General features: G+C 32.6%; 4 protein-coding genes across 5 annotated transcripts; 2 read left to right on the top strand and 2 right to left on the bottom strand.

The window, feature by feature from the left end:
• Positions 1–194: 194 nt before the first annotated feature.
• Positions 195–1,669, bottom strand: LOC132697028 (uncharacterized). Its single transcript, XM_060662278.1, has 3 exons — positions 1,555–1,669; positions 1,337–1,499; positions 195–1,258 (listed from the first exon to the last, which is right to left on the bottom strand). Exons 2-3 carry the CDS (start codon positions 1,473–1,475, stop codon positions 726–728), a joined length of 672 nt encoding a protein of 223 aa, XP_060518261.1. The 5' UTR covers positions 1,476–1,499; positions 1,555–1,669; the 3' UTR covers positions 195–725.
• A 53-nt stretch (positions 1,670–1,722) lies between these two features.
• LOC132697027 (DET1 homolog) lies at positions 1,723–5,187 on the top strand. 2 transcript variants are annotated; one of them, XM_060662276.1, is made up of 6 exons: positions 1,723–2,319; positions 2,516–2,655; positions 2,709–2,881; positions 2,977–3,678; positions 3,728–3,919; positions 4,007–5,187. In XM_060662276.1, exons 2-6 carry the CDS (start codon positions 2,581–2,583, stop codon positions 4,239–4,241), a joined length of 1,377 nt encoding a protein of 458 aa, XP_060518259.1. In that variant the 5' UTR covers positions 1,723–2,319; positions 2,516–2,580; the 3' UTR covers positions 4,242–5,187. The 2 variants fall into 2 exon arrangements, with proteins under 2 accessions (XP_060518259.1, XP_060518258.1); XM_060662275.1 differs by having other exon boundaries at positions 1,723–2,655.
• Positions 5,188–5,555: 368 nt separating this feature from the next.
• LOC132697302 (beta carbonic anhydrase 1) lies at positions 5,556–8,286 on the top strand. Its single transcript, XM_060662673.1, has 4 exons — positions 5,556–6,160; positions 6,618–6,702; positions 7,491–7,678; positions 7,885–8,286. Exons 1-4 carry the CDS (start codon positions 6,068–6,070, stop codon positions 8,284–8,286), a joined length of 768 nt encoding a protein of 255 aa, XP_060518656.1. The 5' UTR covers positions 5,556–6,067.
• Positions 8,287–9,696: 1,410 nt separating this feature from the next.
• Positions 9,697–17,480, bottom strand: LOC132697301 (chitinase-like protein Idgf4). Its single transcript, XM_060662672.1, has 7 exons — positions 17,271–17,480; positions 13,574–13,833; positions 12,954–13,086; positions 11,899–12,069; positions 11,670–11,838; positions 10,180–10,439; positions 9,697–10,002 (listed from the first exon to the last, which is right to left on the bottom strand). The coding sequence occupies exons 1-7, from the start codon at positions 17,395–17,397 to the stop codon at positions 9,791–9,793; spliced, it is 1,332 nt and encodes a 443-aa protein (XP_060518655.1). The 5' UTR covers positions 17,398–17,480; the 3' UTR covers positions 9,697–9,790.
• Between the last annotated feature and the right edge of the window lie 235 nt (positions 17,481–17,715).

The following is a 17,715-nucleotide window of genomic DNA, read 5'->3' as shown; positions in this document are numbered from 1 at the left end:
AAAAACGAAATGTCAGGTAGTTTTTCTCTGGTTTAAATTGTTAAAATAATTGGTTATTTTTTCTGTTGGCCATTTTACCAGACTATAAAGATCTCACATAGGAGCAGCGGAAATTATTCTACGTAAATTTTGTTACCAGCTGAAATTTTTATTTATCTAATCAAAGCCTATTTTTCATAACCTTATTCGTCAGAACAAAAAGACATTTTTAACTAATTTCCATTTATTATAAAAATAATAACTTTGCAAAATCTTACTGCTAATTAAATAAAGCCACCTCTTTTTTACAAAACCACACTATAAATTAACTAAAAGTTAAATATTTAACAAGTTAAGATGTATGTTATATTTTTTAAATACAAAGGCACAAATACTGTATTTTATAATTCTTAATAATACTACCAAATGAGGTTCACATTCCCGTGTTTGTAAAAAACTATAAAGTATTACAAAAATGCAAATGAATACTGTGCCAATCTGGAAGCATAATACATTTAGTGAGTTATGATAGCATTAATACTACTGAGTTAAATAATTGCACTGATTAAAGGAAAGAAACTAATTTCGCAAGAATTAATTACTTTTCTCATTAAAAAACAAATGAGATTCAATCAAAAGAGACAAATTATTAAAGTACTTGACAGATAAATTTAGATTATCTGCACTACAACCATATTAATATTACAAAAATTTAATGTACTTTTTTATGAATAAGTAAAACATATTTAAATATCTGTGTGGTATGGCTCAGATTTTTGCACCTCTATCTCATAATGGGATTGAGGGGCGGAACCCTGCAATTTCCTATATTTCGCTCTACGAGCTTCAACTAAAAATAATAATCCTGCAGGAAACAAAAGCAGTGATCCAACACATGCTAAACCATATGACCAGCCTAGATCATTATTTTTCCAATAAGGCATCCAATCTCTATTATCTCCATTGCATCCAAATATTAAAACAGCTATTAATCCACAAAAACCTGCTAGCACTGCATTTGCGCCATTGCTCAGGAGCAATAAAAGGTACTTATCATGATCTCTACTGCAGAAACAATACATCCAAGTCAGGAATGCCACTATCAGCACTAACGTCATACAAAGGGTAAAAAAAAATTGTGTTGCGATGAAAAATCCAGGTAGTAAAAAATCGTCAATAATGTAGTATTCTTCTTCAAATACCCACCAGCAACCGGTAAATTTGTAATCATAATGATGACGAAAATCCTCAAACTGGTTAAAGCAGACTTCCCACAATCCTTAAAAAAATGTACAGGTCATCCCATTACTATCAAAAATTAATAATCCACTAATCTACATTTTACTTCAACACTCACCAATCTTTTCAAACATGGGTCTGGTAATTTTCCCATCATTTACAAGCCAATAGGGAGTCACAAATGCCAGAAGAACAAATAGAAATGCAGTCGCAGTAAGGCTGATCGCACAAATGCCAGTTTTGGTTTTCATACCCATTGTACCTTTTGTACAATTTTAACCCTAAATTTGATACCGAATTAACAAAATATTCGATCTAAAACCTGGTTAAAATCACCATTAACTACTTAAAAAATATTTTTATTATTCCTGTCAAAATTTGACATAACATTTCATAGAATAATATATGGTAATATTTTCTTCAATGTGTAGGCAGCAGAGATACGTTTGAACAAATTAGGTAATATAGACGAAAAGAGAAAAAAGAAACTCAGAATGTAAAGTGTGTTAAATGTAGTGTAAGAAAAAAATATAAAATTTATCATCGAATCAGAGAGTTATAACAAATGTACGAACGACTTGCTCTGTTGTGATTTCCTCCGTGGTCGGCAAGTATTTATGTTTTGGGTGTGTTTCATAGAAAAATATATTTGTTCGGTTCATTCACTGGCGTTCGTGAACTGTAACAATGAGGATCCTCCAGCTCAGAAAATAGTTTAGCATTTTGATCCTGCTTGATTTATTGTGGTACGTTCCACATCCTGCCATTACCTTTGGTTGGCCGGATCTGACGACAGCAGTGTAGACGATAGCCGACCATGAGCCATCTCTATAGCTATATCCCTGATGAAAAGAAAAAAGAAGTCAGATGGACCTATCTCCTTAGCAGCTTTAGATGCCTCTTAAACAGAAACAGAAATCTGAAAAGTAAACTTCCCCAGGAGAACATTCACGATTATCTGGGTCAGTTCGAAATAGTGCTTGCAAATTGCCTAGTAACACCGCCAACCTTAGAAGAAGAAGAAGAAGTCCGATGGACCAATCTAACCTTGCAACTTGGAGAACAAATTAAATAATGGATTTTTTAAAAAGAAAGAAAAAGGTACCGCAAAATATTGTAATTCGGCTATTAAATCGTCAGATTCGTGCATGTTGGAAACCAGGAACTCAATTACACACTGCGCGCCAATTTTATCAAAACATTTTCCCTAATTATACCGTGATAAATGTAGAAAGACCCCCCTGCTTTTTAAGGAAATTTAGTCCCGATGGAAAATGTTTTATTGCCTTTTCCGCAGACCAAACTTCTTTAGAAGTATATTCCTATCAGGGACCAGCAGCCGCTTGTGATTTAATCCGCAGTATGCAGGAAGAAGAAAATGATATTATTAAAAAGAAATTTCAAATTAAAAAAGACATATTTCAAAGATTTTTTAAAGTAAGAAATCCTTATTTTAGAGACACCAGTTTTAATTAATGCGTTGATTTTAGTTAAAATTTGTGATAAATATAACAAGGAGTGAGCAATTGAACAGAGAGTGTAGTTTATTTAGTGATGATGGCCGTTATGTGATTGTTGGGTCAGCATCTTTTATTCCCGATGAAATTAGACCTCACTTTTATGAAATATATACTAATAATGAATCAGTTACACCCAATATAAGGTAATTTACAAGTTTGTAGTATTTTATCTTAAGACATGTTTTATTTTGTTAACTAATTCTAGGGCAGTTTGAAATATAATAAACAATCCTTTTAGGTCACTTTTAGAAGACTATACTCTTCATTTGGTAGATTTACATTTGGGAAAACTCTGTGATACCAGACAATTTAAAGTGGACAAAATATTCTTATCTCATAATCAAGGTTTATATTTGTATAAAGATATACTTGCAGTTTTATCAGTTCAACATCAAATGATCCATATTTACCAAATTTTGGATGGCATGCTGATTGATGTCAGAAAAATTGGTCGATTTTGTTATGAAGATGATTTGTACCTATACAGTTTGGTGTACCCGAGTGAACGAGCTTTTAAAGATATTTTTATAAACTCCTTGAAACATAGACTATTAACATTTTTGTATAAAAGAGCCGATAAAATATCCAAAAGTTCAGCTGATCCAACAGAAGTGAGGAAATTTTTTCACTACTTTAACAATTTCCTTTCTTTGAAGATGTGGAAAATGCAGTTGTTGGATGAAAATCATTTGCTCATAAAATATGCTAGTGAGGAAGTGATTACACTAAAACAAATTGACCCAAATAGTGAGCAACAATTCTTTGTTGTTTATAATATACTGGACAGCAAAATAATAGCTGTTTATGAAAATAGCTCTATGGAACTCTTAAAATTATATGAAAATTTTACTGATTCATTTAGAAATGCTTGTTTATTTAGTGAGACTCAGTTTACATGCAACCCCTCCAATAATTTGTATGCAAGGCTGCATCATACTAGGTAAAAAATGAATCTTTTTTTTACAGTTCTAGATTTGCTTGCATTTTAGATTTAAACATACCTTAACTATAGCTAAGTTTGGAGGTAAAGCCGAAGCGGTCAGAAGAATTTTGGCACATTTACCTATAAGTGCACAATCTTACACAAGTTCTCCATATCTAGATTATTCCCTGTTTAGCTATGATGATAAATGGATATCTGTCATGGAAAGGCCCAAGCCATGTGGAGAACATCCAATCAGGTACACATTATTCACCATAATGGTTATTTGTAGAGATATTTTTCTCTTAAAGGACAATGTATTATATGTACTCTTTGTGAATTTTAGATTTAACTCTAGGGATTCCGGCTACCTTAAATTTAGACTTTATGTTGATACCCAGAGGAATCCTATTTCAACAGCTAGGCGACTGGTAGCATTTACATTTCATCCAACTGATCCTTTTGCTATATCAGTTCAACGTACCAATTCCGAATATATAGTCAATTTCCACATTAGAAATGACAACTGCAAGTCAGAGTACGACTTTGATGATAGTAATGGCAATGTCAATTTCATTTGATATATTTTTGGGTCAATAGCAAAGACAATAGCAATTTGCAGTTGAAACAAATCCGTGTTGATAACATTTAATTTGGTTTTCTCTCTATTGTTACTTATGGGTTTCTCAAAGTGATGGATTGTGTGTAATGAAATGGTGGAAAGTTAAACCTGAAAATTGTATTTCATATCTCTTTAGCGCATCCTTCAAAAGTTGAATTATATTATTTTGTAACTACATGTATATTAAAACTTTTATTTGTAAAATATGTAGGTACACAAAAATGCTTACATTAACTTCAATAAGTGAATTATTTCTGACATTAAATTTTTTTTTAATAGGGTATTCCTATTTTTTAGTGGTGATAATAAAGTTGCTGGTTAGAAAAAACAACTACATATTTAAGTCGATACAATTTTTACCTACTTGTTCCATTTTGAAGCATTTTAAAATTCTCACACATAAGGTGAATTAGTCGGGCAAAAATTTAACCCCATGTTTATATCTAAGCATATTAAAAAAAGGAAATATTTTTCTAAAGCACCTTAAAATTTTGAAAAAGATAGAACTTGATAGAAATTCTACTTACACATTGATACTTAATACTATGTTGCCAGGTAATTGACAATATTATGATGTATGTATGTAGGTGGAAGGATGGTGTAGAGTGAGATCGACTCGTTCAATACCAATATTGAGAACTTTTCCAAATTTGGATATGGCTATAATAGGCGATTATTTCAAATTTAGAAATATCTTGTAAAATACGGTGGTGATCTACCGAAAAGCGAGACACCCCTTATAAGTCAATCTTGATAAAAGTTTATAGTTTGTGATGGTTTAGTCATTTTTTGTGAAGAATTCGAATTTGTATTAAAATATAAGCCTCATATAGTCCATAAGTATAGAAGTACACTTATGTTTAATTGCTGAGACTGACTGATACCATTGTTGCAAGTTTATATAAGACGTGTAAATAAAACAATGACTTTGTTACTTTATTTTTTATTGACTTTTTGTTATTATCCTGTTCTCAGAATGCATGACCAAAGCCTATAACTGGATTTAAATATTATTTTTGTCTTTGGAAATTTGTCTACTAACTTTAAAACGAAGGAAATAAGACAACATTTCATGACCCTATTGGCAGTTTACCAGAATAAAATACTCTGGCTTAACGCCAAATTAATCAAAACATCGCGAAATTCAAATATTCTTGTCTAATAAATGTATGTAAAAGAGTATTCTAAGACTTCATAAGTTGGCAATAGGGCAAAGAAGCTTTGCCGTAGACATATTTGTTTTCTTTTAAACCCCCTCCTTCCTACACATACACCCCGAATCATAAATATTTTTTAAATTGCTTATAAAAAATTACCAAGTTTCAATAGTGAGTGCAATTTATAACAAAATATAACTATTTCCTGTAATGGCACAATCAGAGTCCAGATAACAATTTTTGTCAAGGCCTCTTTCTTCCTATGTCAGTCTAGAAATATGGTTAAATAGAGGTAAAAAAAATAAATCAGAGCCAAAGTTCAATATGTTAATCTTGATTCTCTAAGCACAACTACTGATCCCTGTAAATTCGTAGAAAACAAAATCCATTATTGGAATTTTCATTTTCATGTTTCCCAGTAATAGTAAACCAAATAATATTCGTCTCCGTCGTTAATACACCGTTCGATTGTATACAATACGTATGTGATCAAAGTCTACAATAGTGATTCAACGAAATATTGTATCTTCGACCCGAAACAACCGTATTTTAAAGCGATTTCTACAATGACCTTGACCAATTATGTTTTATCAAAAAAGGTCGTTTGTACGGTATTTGATCCCTTGCGATGGATAAACTACTGAAAGGTATAATGAAATATCGCGCAACAGTTAGGGAAACTATGGTCCAACAATTTGTGAAAGTGAAAGATAATCCTAAGGTAAGTTTCCCAGATTTGTTTCCGTGATGTCTACTAATCAAACGCTCGTACCAACTATACAATCACTTTCAAAAATTCCAGCGAATTTAAACGCGCTACTGATCATAGTCCGGTAGAATTGTACTTTAATAATTAAATGTAATTCTACTGATCTGGTTATAATGGATAGATTAGATTTTCTTTAATAAAAACAGCTTCGTGCAATAATTTATGTAATTCATGTCAAAAATTCAAACGATATATTTAAAAATCTCTACGCAATAAAACCGCACTTTTAGGAAGTCTTTTTAGATACTTATACTTACATATGTATATATACGAGCCAACCGTTTTGAATTCAATTTTTACACGACAAGCATTCTACAATTCCACTAGCGTAATTACATATATATTAATATAGATTTTCGAGAATGTTAATTAATAATATATATAATTAAATTTAACTCTGTGATTTCAGCCTAAAGCAGTATTTTTTACGTGTATTGACAGTAGAATGATTCCTACCAGATTTACGCAAACAAATGTTGGTGACATGTTTATCGGTAAGTATTAGTCATTGATATAATGAACAACTTGTTAGTATGCCGCGCAAATTATTATTAAAATTATTAAATCGATCGAATATTTCAGAAGCGGGTTAATATAAAACTGTAAAATTTCTCTCTCGGTTTTACAGTTTTGCGCAAAGGCATTAGCTTTATGTCTCTTAATTCTTCCTACGGAGCCCACATCTTAATGCATTAATTCTATTGTCTTAAAATGACTATGACCCTCTAATATCAAATTTTAATTCCCTGCGCTTTTGTAATTATGGCAAATCAACGTTTCGTTATAAACATTGTTTAAAAATTTCTAATAAAATAAATTGAATTGTTATAGATAGACAACAGATAAAATGACTAAAAAATCAATGCAATATTCGACTATTGTGGTTCTTTTGGGAAACGCGGTAGATAATAGGTAGTTTATATTTTTATATATTATGTATCATACCGAGAAATTTAATAATATTATATCGTTTCGTAATATTATATAATCTAAGATCATAATAGATAAATGTAATCATCTCTAAAGGAGTTTTTAACAAACAACTAAAAAATAAAATTCTTTGGGACACTTTGTTACAAATTATTGAATAAACCTTTTTTGACCTCTCGTTATTAATTTTTACAGACCTATTTCAATGTTCCGTTAAAATTTTAATACCTTATTTTAAATTCCAGTTAATTTATTTAATTGATGGTTGAGCTATCTATCCATATTTTGGCCGCGAGAAGTTTCTAGTCTTAATTTATTTGAACAATTTGGGTAGGTTTACTCTATGTTTTAGTAAGAAATGCGGGGAATCTGGTACCTCATTCGCAACACTTCGCAGACGAACAAAATACAAATGAACCAGCTGCTTTAGAACTCGGATGTGTAATAAATGACATAAGGCATATCATTGTATGCGGCCACAGCGACTGCAAAGCAATGAATTTATTGTACCAATTAAGAAACCCAAAAGAATCGACACAAGTGAGCAACAATTTCATTACAAACAGAATTAGAAAGAACATTTTATACCTGTGAAATAATATTAACAAAAGCATCACTTAATTAAATTTGTTGATTAAGTTTCAATGTCAATCGTAATAACTATGGATGGAAGTCGTATGTATGCACCAATGGGTTAACTTGCCTTACTACAGACACGGATAATTTATTCTGCTTTTTTTATTTAGGAAAACAGAAGGTTATCTCCTCTTCGGTCATGGTTATGCACACATGCGCAACCGAGTCTGGCGACATTAGCAAAATTGGAATCTTGCAAGTATAAAGCACCTCTGATATTCCGAGCGGAAACCCCTCTGAGAAAATTTGTCGCTTATATCGATCCAGAGGATAGGTTCAAAGTCGAGGACAAGTTATCGCAGATAAATACGCTGCAACAATTGGAAAATATCGCCAGCTATGGGTTCTTGAAGAGACGATTAGAGAGATTTCAATTACATATACACGCCTTGTGGTTTGATATTTATACTGGTGAAATTTACTACTTTAGTCGAAATGCCAAACAGTTTGTTGTATTGGATGAACACAATTTCGAGAAATTATTTCAGGAAGTGATATGTCATTACACGTAATTTTAAAAATAATTTTTTAACATTATACTTTTAAGTTATTTTTTAATAAAGTTCATTTTATAATGAATGCTAAATTTTTACTTTGGGTTATGATTTGTCATCTATGTAACAGTAACAGACACATAAAGCGATGCCTCAAATTAGGGTAGAGTTGCGTTCGCTTAATTTTCGCAGTTTCTTATCGTTTTTTGCACATTTTTCAGCAAATATCAAAATGTTTTTTATGACATTTGCTGCATTCTTAGAAATGCATTATGTAATATTGCAAACTATGTGAGTTTCTTGTCCCACGGATCCGAGCTACTTCGGGCATTTTCGGCATATTACCGCACAGTTTTGGATGTTTTCGGAGATTTTACCGCACGGCTTAAATTTTGGCATTTGTCAATTTTGACGGTCATGTCAGTGAAGGTAATGGTCGTGGAAAAACTCTAATGTGCAACACGTTTCGTAAACTTTTTAAGTCACTCGTTTATTAAACACTCGCTCCGCTGCTCTCCACTCGCGCCAAATAAACTCGTGATTCAAATGCCGTTTAACGTACTACTTGCATAATATACCATTTTTTATTGTCGAAACAAATATAAGTGACTGTGTGTAAGTAACGTAAGTCCGGAAATACTTAGTTTTCGAGATAAAGAGTGTTCAATATAAAAAAAGCTTGTGCTACAAATCCTTACGTCAAAGGCTATTTAATAAACGAATGACTTAACAAGTTTACCAAACGTGTTGCATACTACATATTTTTTACGACCGTTAGTTTTTGGGTACATTTTGGCAAAACAACATTCAATGAGCGTCAGAATTGACAAACTTCAAAATCCAAGACTTACTGGTAAAATCTCCAAAAACATCCGAATGCTCCCGAACCCGTGCGGTAATATCCAGGAAAACGAGTGACTTAAAAAGTTTACGAAACGTGTTGCACATTAGACTTTTTCCACGACCGTTACTTTTCGGGTACATTTTCGCAAAACAACACCATTACCTTCACTGACATGACTGTCAAAATTAAAGCCGTGCGGTAAAACCAACGAAAACATCCGAAACCGTACGGTAATATCCCGAAAATGTCCGAAGTAGCTCGGATCCGTGGGACAAGAAACTCACGTGGTAAAGTGACGCACGCTAGATCGGTGTATAATTGGATATTTTACAGAAGAGAGTAGAAACATCTTTTAAGTCACTCGTTTATTAGGCACTCGCTCCGCTGCCGTCCGCTCATGCCAAACAAACTCGTGACTCAAATGCCGTTGCATAATATACTAATTGTCAGTTTTTCAGGTTTTTTTTCTCTCGAAAACGAAGCAAGATACAAAATAACTCGAGAGTTAAAAAAGTTGTATTTTTAATGACGGACAAAAAAAACCGTTTAAACACTCTATAGCTATGATGATAAATAAAACCACGTTTTCTCACAAACTTTATTATATTCGGAATAACACATTATTAAACATCCGCGCGTTTATTTATAATAAAGTTTAAATTCATAATTCAAAGAAAATTATAGTCTAAATCTAGCAGCTCTCAGTATTGGATATTTGTCACCGGTGCAGAGTCCTCTGAAATCATCGAGTGATATGTCCACTAGAGCTATACCTCCCAGACTTTTAGCTTTGGCGTAACTAGCTTTGTTTCCGGCAGTGTCCGGATCTTCGTATCCGATCCAAATACCCCCCTCCCCGTTGTTATCCGGAAGACGAAACGCGTATACTCCTATGCGACATCAAATCATTAACATCTCACTAAAATTCATTTCAAAAGTATTGATTGCCATACAAAATCAATGAAATGAAAATTAAAAATTTGGTTCAAAATTTTAACGAGGAATGGGGTTTGTATGGCGAAGAAACCGGAAATGGAATTTAATTTGTTTGTCATTATGAGGCTTACCAAATCTCTTGGTGGGATCGTTGACCTTCCGCAACTTGCCAAGGTATCCGGCTTGAATTTCTTTAGGTGTGGCAATTTTCACGCATACTTCGGGATAACTAAGGAGTCCCGCTTCTTGGGTGTACTGACCGGGATCGGCAGCCCCATCTGCTGGCGTAGGCGGTACTCCGGTTAATCCCGAATCTTCATTTAACTTCCAACTTCTCCCGTATGTCGGTATGCCAAGAATTAGTTTGTGACTGGGAAGTCCGTTTGAAAGCCTAATAGCAAAATTATTGGTTTAATTGAAATTATTTAGTTTTATAGTAAGGTAAACTAGAAATTTATTAGAGTCAACAATGTAGAGTTCTTAGAGCTAGTTATATAGAAGCCTTGTTCGTGCTGATAAAGATTTTTTTGAAGCATCAAAAAATATTGAGAAGGGACATGCCATATGCGCATGCACGAGTCATTTCAAAATTCACTCTCTGACAATAAGATTTCACATTTCAAATCTACGCTTGAACCAATAAAACCGTGTGACGTTCAACGATCACTATGACCGCTAACAGTTCGCGAATTCTGAATTCTCACAATGGCCAAACTCAATTTAATTTTTAGAGAAAAAACTGTGCGGAGATGGAGATTTAAAAAGAAAATGGCGCGTGGCTGTAAGCTAGTTCATCCGAAAAAGCTGCCCTAGCTTCGATATTAGTCTAAATTAAAACGTTCAAATTTTAATTCGCTATTTCAAGCCGTTTGAAATTTGTCGAATATATTCATTATCATGTCGCTCACTGGGTGCAATAATGGCACACATCAAAAAGTAGCTTTTCTTAGTTAATTGTACCATAAAACTCACATTTGTAATTTAACAACGAACAATACCGGAACATACCCAGTGTGAGAAGCGCGAAGAAGAGAGGAAGTCCTTATAAAAGTCCTAGAAATGATATACGATGATTTTTTTGATTTTGAAGAAAAATTCTTTTTAACTATCAGGGGGACAGTTGAGGCGATATTGTCAATAGTATATTATGCAACAAGTGCGGTAAACGGCATTTGACTTACGAGTTTATTTGACACTGCCGTATCATATTTTTATAATAAAATGATGTTAAAACTTTTATTTACAGTTTTATTGAGAATCTCTGTTATCAAAATATTGCACTTTATTTGTGAAATTGATGTTTAGCAAAAAAATCAATAACGGCACAAAATTTAAAAACATTTAAAAAAGAACCTCAAAAAATATTTTCTGCTTTAAAATAAAACAAAATTTTGTAATAAGCAGGAGGGTTAATATGAGTTATCTCAATATTTCAGTTTTTATTTTCCTACATCTCTGATTTTCTCGGAACTATTATTTTGTGGACCTGCCACTATTGCACCCAGTGAGCTAGGTATTATTGTATACTTCAGTCAACCAATCATATCTAAACAAACTTTACTATTAATTTGTTATTTTTTAACACAAAGTGACCCTTTAAACATTTCAACACTCTTCTTACCAGTATCTCACTTGGTAATCGGCATTTTCGTCAAATTTTCTATCCAACAACTCGTACAAAGGAGCGGGGTAGTCGAGTTCTTTGGGATTGCGTTCGGGAGTTCGATAATCAAAGGCCTGGAGTGAAACAAAATCGACATGTGGGGCAACCTGACGAGGATCGAAATAAACTAAAATAAATTTAAACATATTACAGATTGCTGATTCAAGTTATTTTGCTGACTATATACCTGAACCGTTTACGTTAGGAAGGACGGATATCGACAACAGAAGGCCATCGTGCCGGAACTCATTCTTCAGTTCTCTGACGAGAGCGATGAATTGTTCCTTGTGTTCTTCGGCTTTTTCGTCGATTACTGATTCGCCGACAATTTTGTGCTTCAAGTTAACGAAGAAACCAGCTGCAAATTACACAATAAAGGAGGGGATTTAAAATGGCCTATTTGAAGTTATCGAAAACAAACTTTTCAAAATTTGCACAGGTGGTATTCTATTTTTTCGAAATATTGTCGAAAAGTACTGCGTTATCCGATTCGCTGAAACCATGGCAAATTAAAATGTCACCAGGCCTGTATTTTATTCGAATCAAATCGAAATTTTATTCTAGGATCAGCCAGTATCGCATGAGTTTGACATCTCTGCTTGTGCATTTTAACTGAAATTCAATTAGTGATGAAAACTCATTTCTTATAAAGATTTAATTCTTAAGGACTGCATGCTGTTATTATTATTAAAATATTATATTTAAATTTAAAAAGAACATTTTTTGGGACACCTTGCATGCATTTTCTAACCCAAAAAGATGACCAGTGTTAAATTCCTCCTCCTGAAGGAATAGTAAAATACATTCTGCCTTAAAAGAAGTTTTGATCATTTTAAAATTTCGATGGGACACCCGGTTTAATGTAATTCAATTATAATATGTACAGGGTTTACATTTATGCATTGAATAACCCACGGAAAAGAAGATGTGACACAGATGGTGGGAACATCCTATTAACTACTAAACAGTTCTTTTTTAATTCAGCAAAGTATTTTACGTAAATAATGAACTAATACGTTTTTAAACTATAGTTGTTATGATCACAGCCGCGCAGACAAAGATTTCGAAATCACAGAAAAAGTTCCAGAAAACCAAAAAAAATAAATAAACGCAAAAATAGAAAATAGTTATATTCAACCAACAAAAAAACGTTTTTAATTTTATCCCATACTTTTTGAAGACTGCAAATTTCAACGAGTCGATAACAAACAACCGAGATGGAATGGAAAATGTTACACTTACTAAATTTGTTGCGAATTTTCTTTGGTTTCGTTTCAGGAAACTCCCACGCCAGATCTAGACCATCAAATCCGTAGTTCTTTACCAATGTGTGAGCAGAATTTACGAAAGCCAATCTGTTCTCCACTGCTTCTAACTGAAACAAATTTAGTTTAGATAGATAAAATCGGGATACAAATCCACAAAATGCAGTTTTCTGGATTTCAAGTCAAAAATGATGATATCAAATCTCGTATGTGAATTTCCAGCATAGTCTTCGAAGTTTAAATGGTTATCAGAAGTATTCCTAGAAGTTTTGTGCACTAATTAAAATTTATTATATCGTTTCTGATCTTAACGACAAAGAGAGTACCATTCGAGTAGGTAATTTGAAAGAGTACACAGCTGTCTATTATGAGCTGAGTTTTTCGAAATATATGGTAGTTGAAATTGGACCAGAATCAGTTGAATAGGATCAGACCTACCCAGGAATTACAACTGTTGTCATCGGCATATTTTAAGCTTATTATAGAATTATTTTTCGTTACTTCCGAACTTTTACGTTCCTAATATGCTCCCCTAAGGTACAACACTGTGATTAATCTGTGGACTAATAATTTGACTATTCGAATAAAATAACTTACAAGAGTTCTATACTTCATATTTTTCTCGCTACCTTCGCCAGAAACATCGACATTACCACCCACAGAAAGAAGAACCCTCAAACCCGGGAACCTTCGTTTTAAGTCGGTTATGTGTTTGAAATTTTGCCTGTTGATATCCAGAGGCTCGTTGAGAGGAACCAGTTTAAAATTTTCTTCTTTGATGCCGGCATATCCGTAAATCAAGTGGGTGCAAAATTGAAGTGCGGGTTCCAAGAAAGCGATATCGAACTTTCCTTGACCTGCAAAACGTAAAACGGGTATCGAAAATATTACATAAACATCGTTGCATTAATTTTCAGTAACGTAGCGGTTTATTCTAAACTGAACGGCCGATGAAGCGGGCCCTCGAAAAGTTGTGTAGTTTTCACTTGCTTCATGGTTCATCTAGGCGATAGTGGGATCAGATTTTTTTTTAAATCCATAATTTTTATACAGGGTGTGAATGTAAAGCTGCGTAAAATTTCCATTTTTTGGCGAAGAGTTTGGAAAAGATGGGATTACTAGGTCCACGCCTCGCCAAGTCTTGTAAAGTTCTTTGTACAGATGGGTGAATCACTAGGTCAACATCGGTAAATGCTTTATTTGATACATTGCGTTGCTATGGAAATATGACCATTTTATGAAATTCAGTTTTTATTTTTAAAAACAGATACCGTCTACATGAAGCAGTTTATGAAATAAAAAAAAAAGTTTTTGTATAGTGTTATAATAACAATCAGGGGTATTCAATAAAAAGGAAAAAAGCTTCTCTTATTTTACACAATTTATATTTTTTCATTTCAAATGCGCAACTTTTGCATGCTGGTGTTGACCATTTTATTTACAAGTCACTGATGCAGTTTAAACGGTACCTGTTATTGTTCAGCTCTAATTTAAGAGTAAAAAGGGAATTTAGTTAAATTTCATATTTCAATAGCATCTCAATATATCAAACAAAGCATTTCGAGGTGTTGACCGAGTGATTTACCTATCATTACAAAGAACTTTACAGGACTCCTAACTTTTACAAATTCTTCGCCAAATATGGAACTTTTTCTCTGCGTTACAGTCACACCCTGTATAGCAAGAAATGATTTAAAAACCAATCCAACACCACGAACCTATTAACCAAGGATGAAGCTTTGCACCACTGTTCAATATTTACAGTATTTGATTCCATTAAAAACTAAACTAAATATTAAATCTATTTTCCAGTAGATTTTTGGTATTTTAGTAACATCTGCTCATTAAATGATCTATTGACAATTGCTAATATAAGTAGTATCTCAAGTGTCTTTTATAACATAGTTTCACACAATTTAGTAGGACATTTCAATTATGCGATAACCCCGTGTACATATATTAAACCAGATAGCAACAAACAAACATATTATTTCCAAGAAATGTTTGTTTATTAAATTATTTGTTAGATTTGATTGGTCCAGTTAAGGCAAAGTGTTGAATTAGACTTGGTGATTTTCACGGACATCATAAATGAACAATTGGAACAATTGGAAACCGCCACCGCACATTAATTTAAATTTAAAATTATGAAGATTTTGCTTAACTAGTAGCCGCAGATGGAAATACATAGTTATTGTAGGGACGGCACGGAATATTATGGCCAAAATAAATAGTTTTTAAAAAGTATTACTTTGTGTAGTTATTTTTTAAAATAACAACAGATTTTTCAATTTGACGGTCAAATGGATGTTTCAATAAGGTTTAGCATACATAAACCTTAAGAATTCTCACATAATTTAAATTTTGTGAAAATATAATATTCATTTTGTGCCGTGTGAATAATCCTGATTAAAAAAAAAGAAGGAAAATTTGCATTTTATATAAGATGTAAAACGACGATTAGTATGAAAATCTTAGGAAATAGTTCTTCGTAAATTTATTCGCTCTGCCAATAGCCAATAACAATTTCATTTTTGCCTGATTTTTTAACTTACAAGAGTTTATAAAAGAAAGGTACAGAAAATCGTTCAATAAATGTTTCTTATATCATAACTTCAGAACATAAAGAACAAAACCAATGGTAATATCCGCGTAGTTTTTCAACAATGAAATAAGGTTGTTTTCCTTTCCAGGATGACCAACAATAATAAGAAAATGAAATATCGCTTTCATATATATTTGAGAATATGTGGTAAGAACTTATCTAGGTATACATTACAAAAAAGGGACCATAAAGCTGTGCTGCATTAATCCATCTGATAAAATCTTTTTCACATATTTATGATAATAATAGCATAAATTTGTTATTATTGACATTCCGTTTCTCCGTTGTTTGTTTTCGTTATTTTAGGATTTGCGAGCATTTTTTACGCCTGATCTGAATTGTGACTAACACAGCTGACCTTGAATTTGCAAGAAATGTATATAAAGTAGTATCACCTTGTGTTACATTTTGCGGTATTTTTTATACCTCACAGTGGCATGCGGGGAGAGGGGGATCTTTACATGCGGGGAATTATTTTCTGTAGATACTTCAGTGTTTTATCACTTAAGCATAAAAACGTAAAAAGCCTTTATAGTATCGAGCTACTCCTACGAATTCTTCGTTTAATATTAATATTATTAGTAATACTAATACTTATGTATACATACAATACGCAAATGACGCGAAACTTTATTAATAAATGCGTTAAAACCGTTTAAACAGATATTTAAAAAAACTTTAAAAAATACGGTAAATATTTTTTTTTCAAAGGAACTTCCACAGGCTACTGAAACACTTTTTATAAAACTTCTGGATTTCTCCTGCGTCGGTTTTTGTTGACTCGAACTAGCTAACGTTTCGCCAACTGTTCAGTTTCAGTCAAGCTCTGAACAAGATGATTGGCGAAACGTTAGCTAGTACGACTCAACAAAAACCGACGCAGGAGGAATCCACTAGTATTATAAAAAGTATTGCGGTAAATATTTTTTATTAGTTTACATCAATGTGAAATGCTTAATTATGCATTTAAATAACCGTAACTACCCAGAAATGTAATAGTTTCCCTATCACTAATATAAAAGATATTTTTAGTTTATTAATATTTGGAAGTCTTTTCATTTATTATTATTTTCATTTTCCCGACCAGAAAATATCTAAGCGAATAAAAATAAAATTTAAATAAACTAGACACCGTAAAAGACAAAAGTAAACGCTACTCAATTACTAAAGTGTTACTGATACCCAGCTACTCAACAATACATATTATACATGGTGTCTGTCATAAGTTTACAAATTTTACTTCATATCATTTGCATTTTGCACTAGATATGTTTTAGACCTTTACCATTTACTTTTTAAAATTACTTGCATTTCTTTTTATTTTTCTTGTCAACATCATATCCTAAAGTATCCTAGGATAAACACGATTTCTGCTTAATCAGAAAACATCAGTGCGATTAATATTGTATTCCCAGAGAACCCTATCTATAGAAAATACTTATACGATAAAAAAAACACAGAATAAACAAAACAATCATTTGATACTTAATCGGAGTTCTAAAAGTAAGGAAGAGTTTTCTTCGGTATACGCCATATATGCGGGATTAATTATCAACTCAATGTGATTTATTGATTTTGAAATAAATTCCACAAATATGCCTTGCCTCATTAAAAATATGTACATTTGAACGATATTTAATTTGATATTCGTTTTAAAATTCTCAGGATTTTTAATATAAAAATACGAACCTTCTCTATTATTAGACCGGCTGTCATAATAACATACGACTTTGCTATCTGCCGTTGCTGCCAGTCCAAAATGTTCGGAGGATATAGCCGCCACAAGTGTTAAAAAAGTAAAGCGATGAAATTTCATCTTCGCGTTTAATCAGATCTCCGTTGACGCTGAAGGACTACTAAACATTTACCGGACCAAGCATCAAATCTTTAAGCTGATAACGCGCGCAAGTAGAAGGAGTAACATTTATTTATTGAAAATAATGTGTCAACCTTTCGCATATTCATTTGACCTTGGATTTGGGGGTTTACTATAACAATATTAAAGCAGTCGTTATAAGTTCGCAGAACGCGTTCCGCATCAAATAACATATTGTAAGAAAACCAGTTTCGTTACCATCTCAGATCGTGCTTAGAAGATTTATTTCATCGATATTTGGTGATACATTTTTTCGGA

Source organism: Cylas formicarius, unplaced genomic scaffold, assembly GCF_029955315.1.
Source record: "Cylas formicarius isolate icCylForm1 unplaced genomic scaffold, icCylForm1.1 PGA_scaffold_1__22_contigs__length_36826433, whole genome shotgun sequence".
NCBI classification, from domain to species: domain Eukaryota; kingdom Metazoa; phylum Arthropoda; class Insecta; order Coleoptera; family Brentidae; genus Cylas; species Cylas formicarius.
The sequence above is the reverse complement of the archived record's forward strand: the minus strand, read 5'-3'. Positions and strand labels throughout refer to the sequence as shown.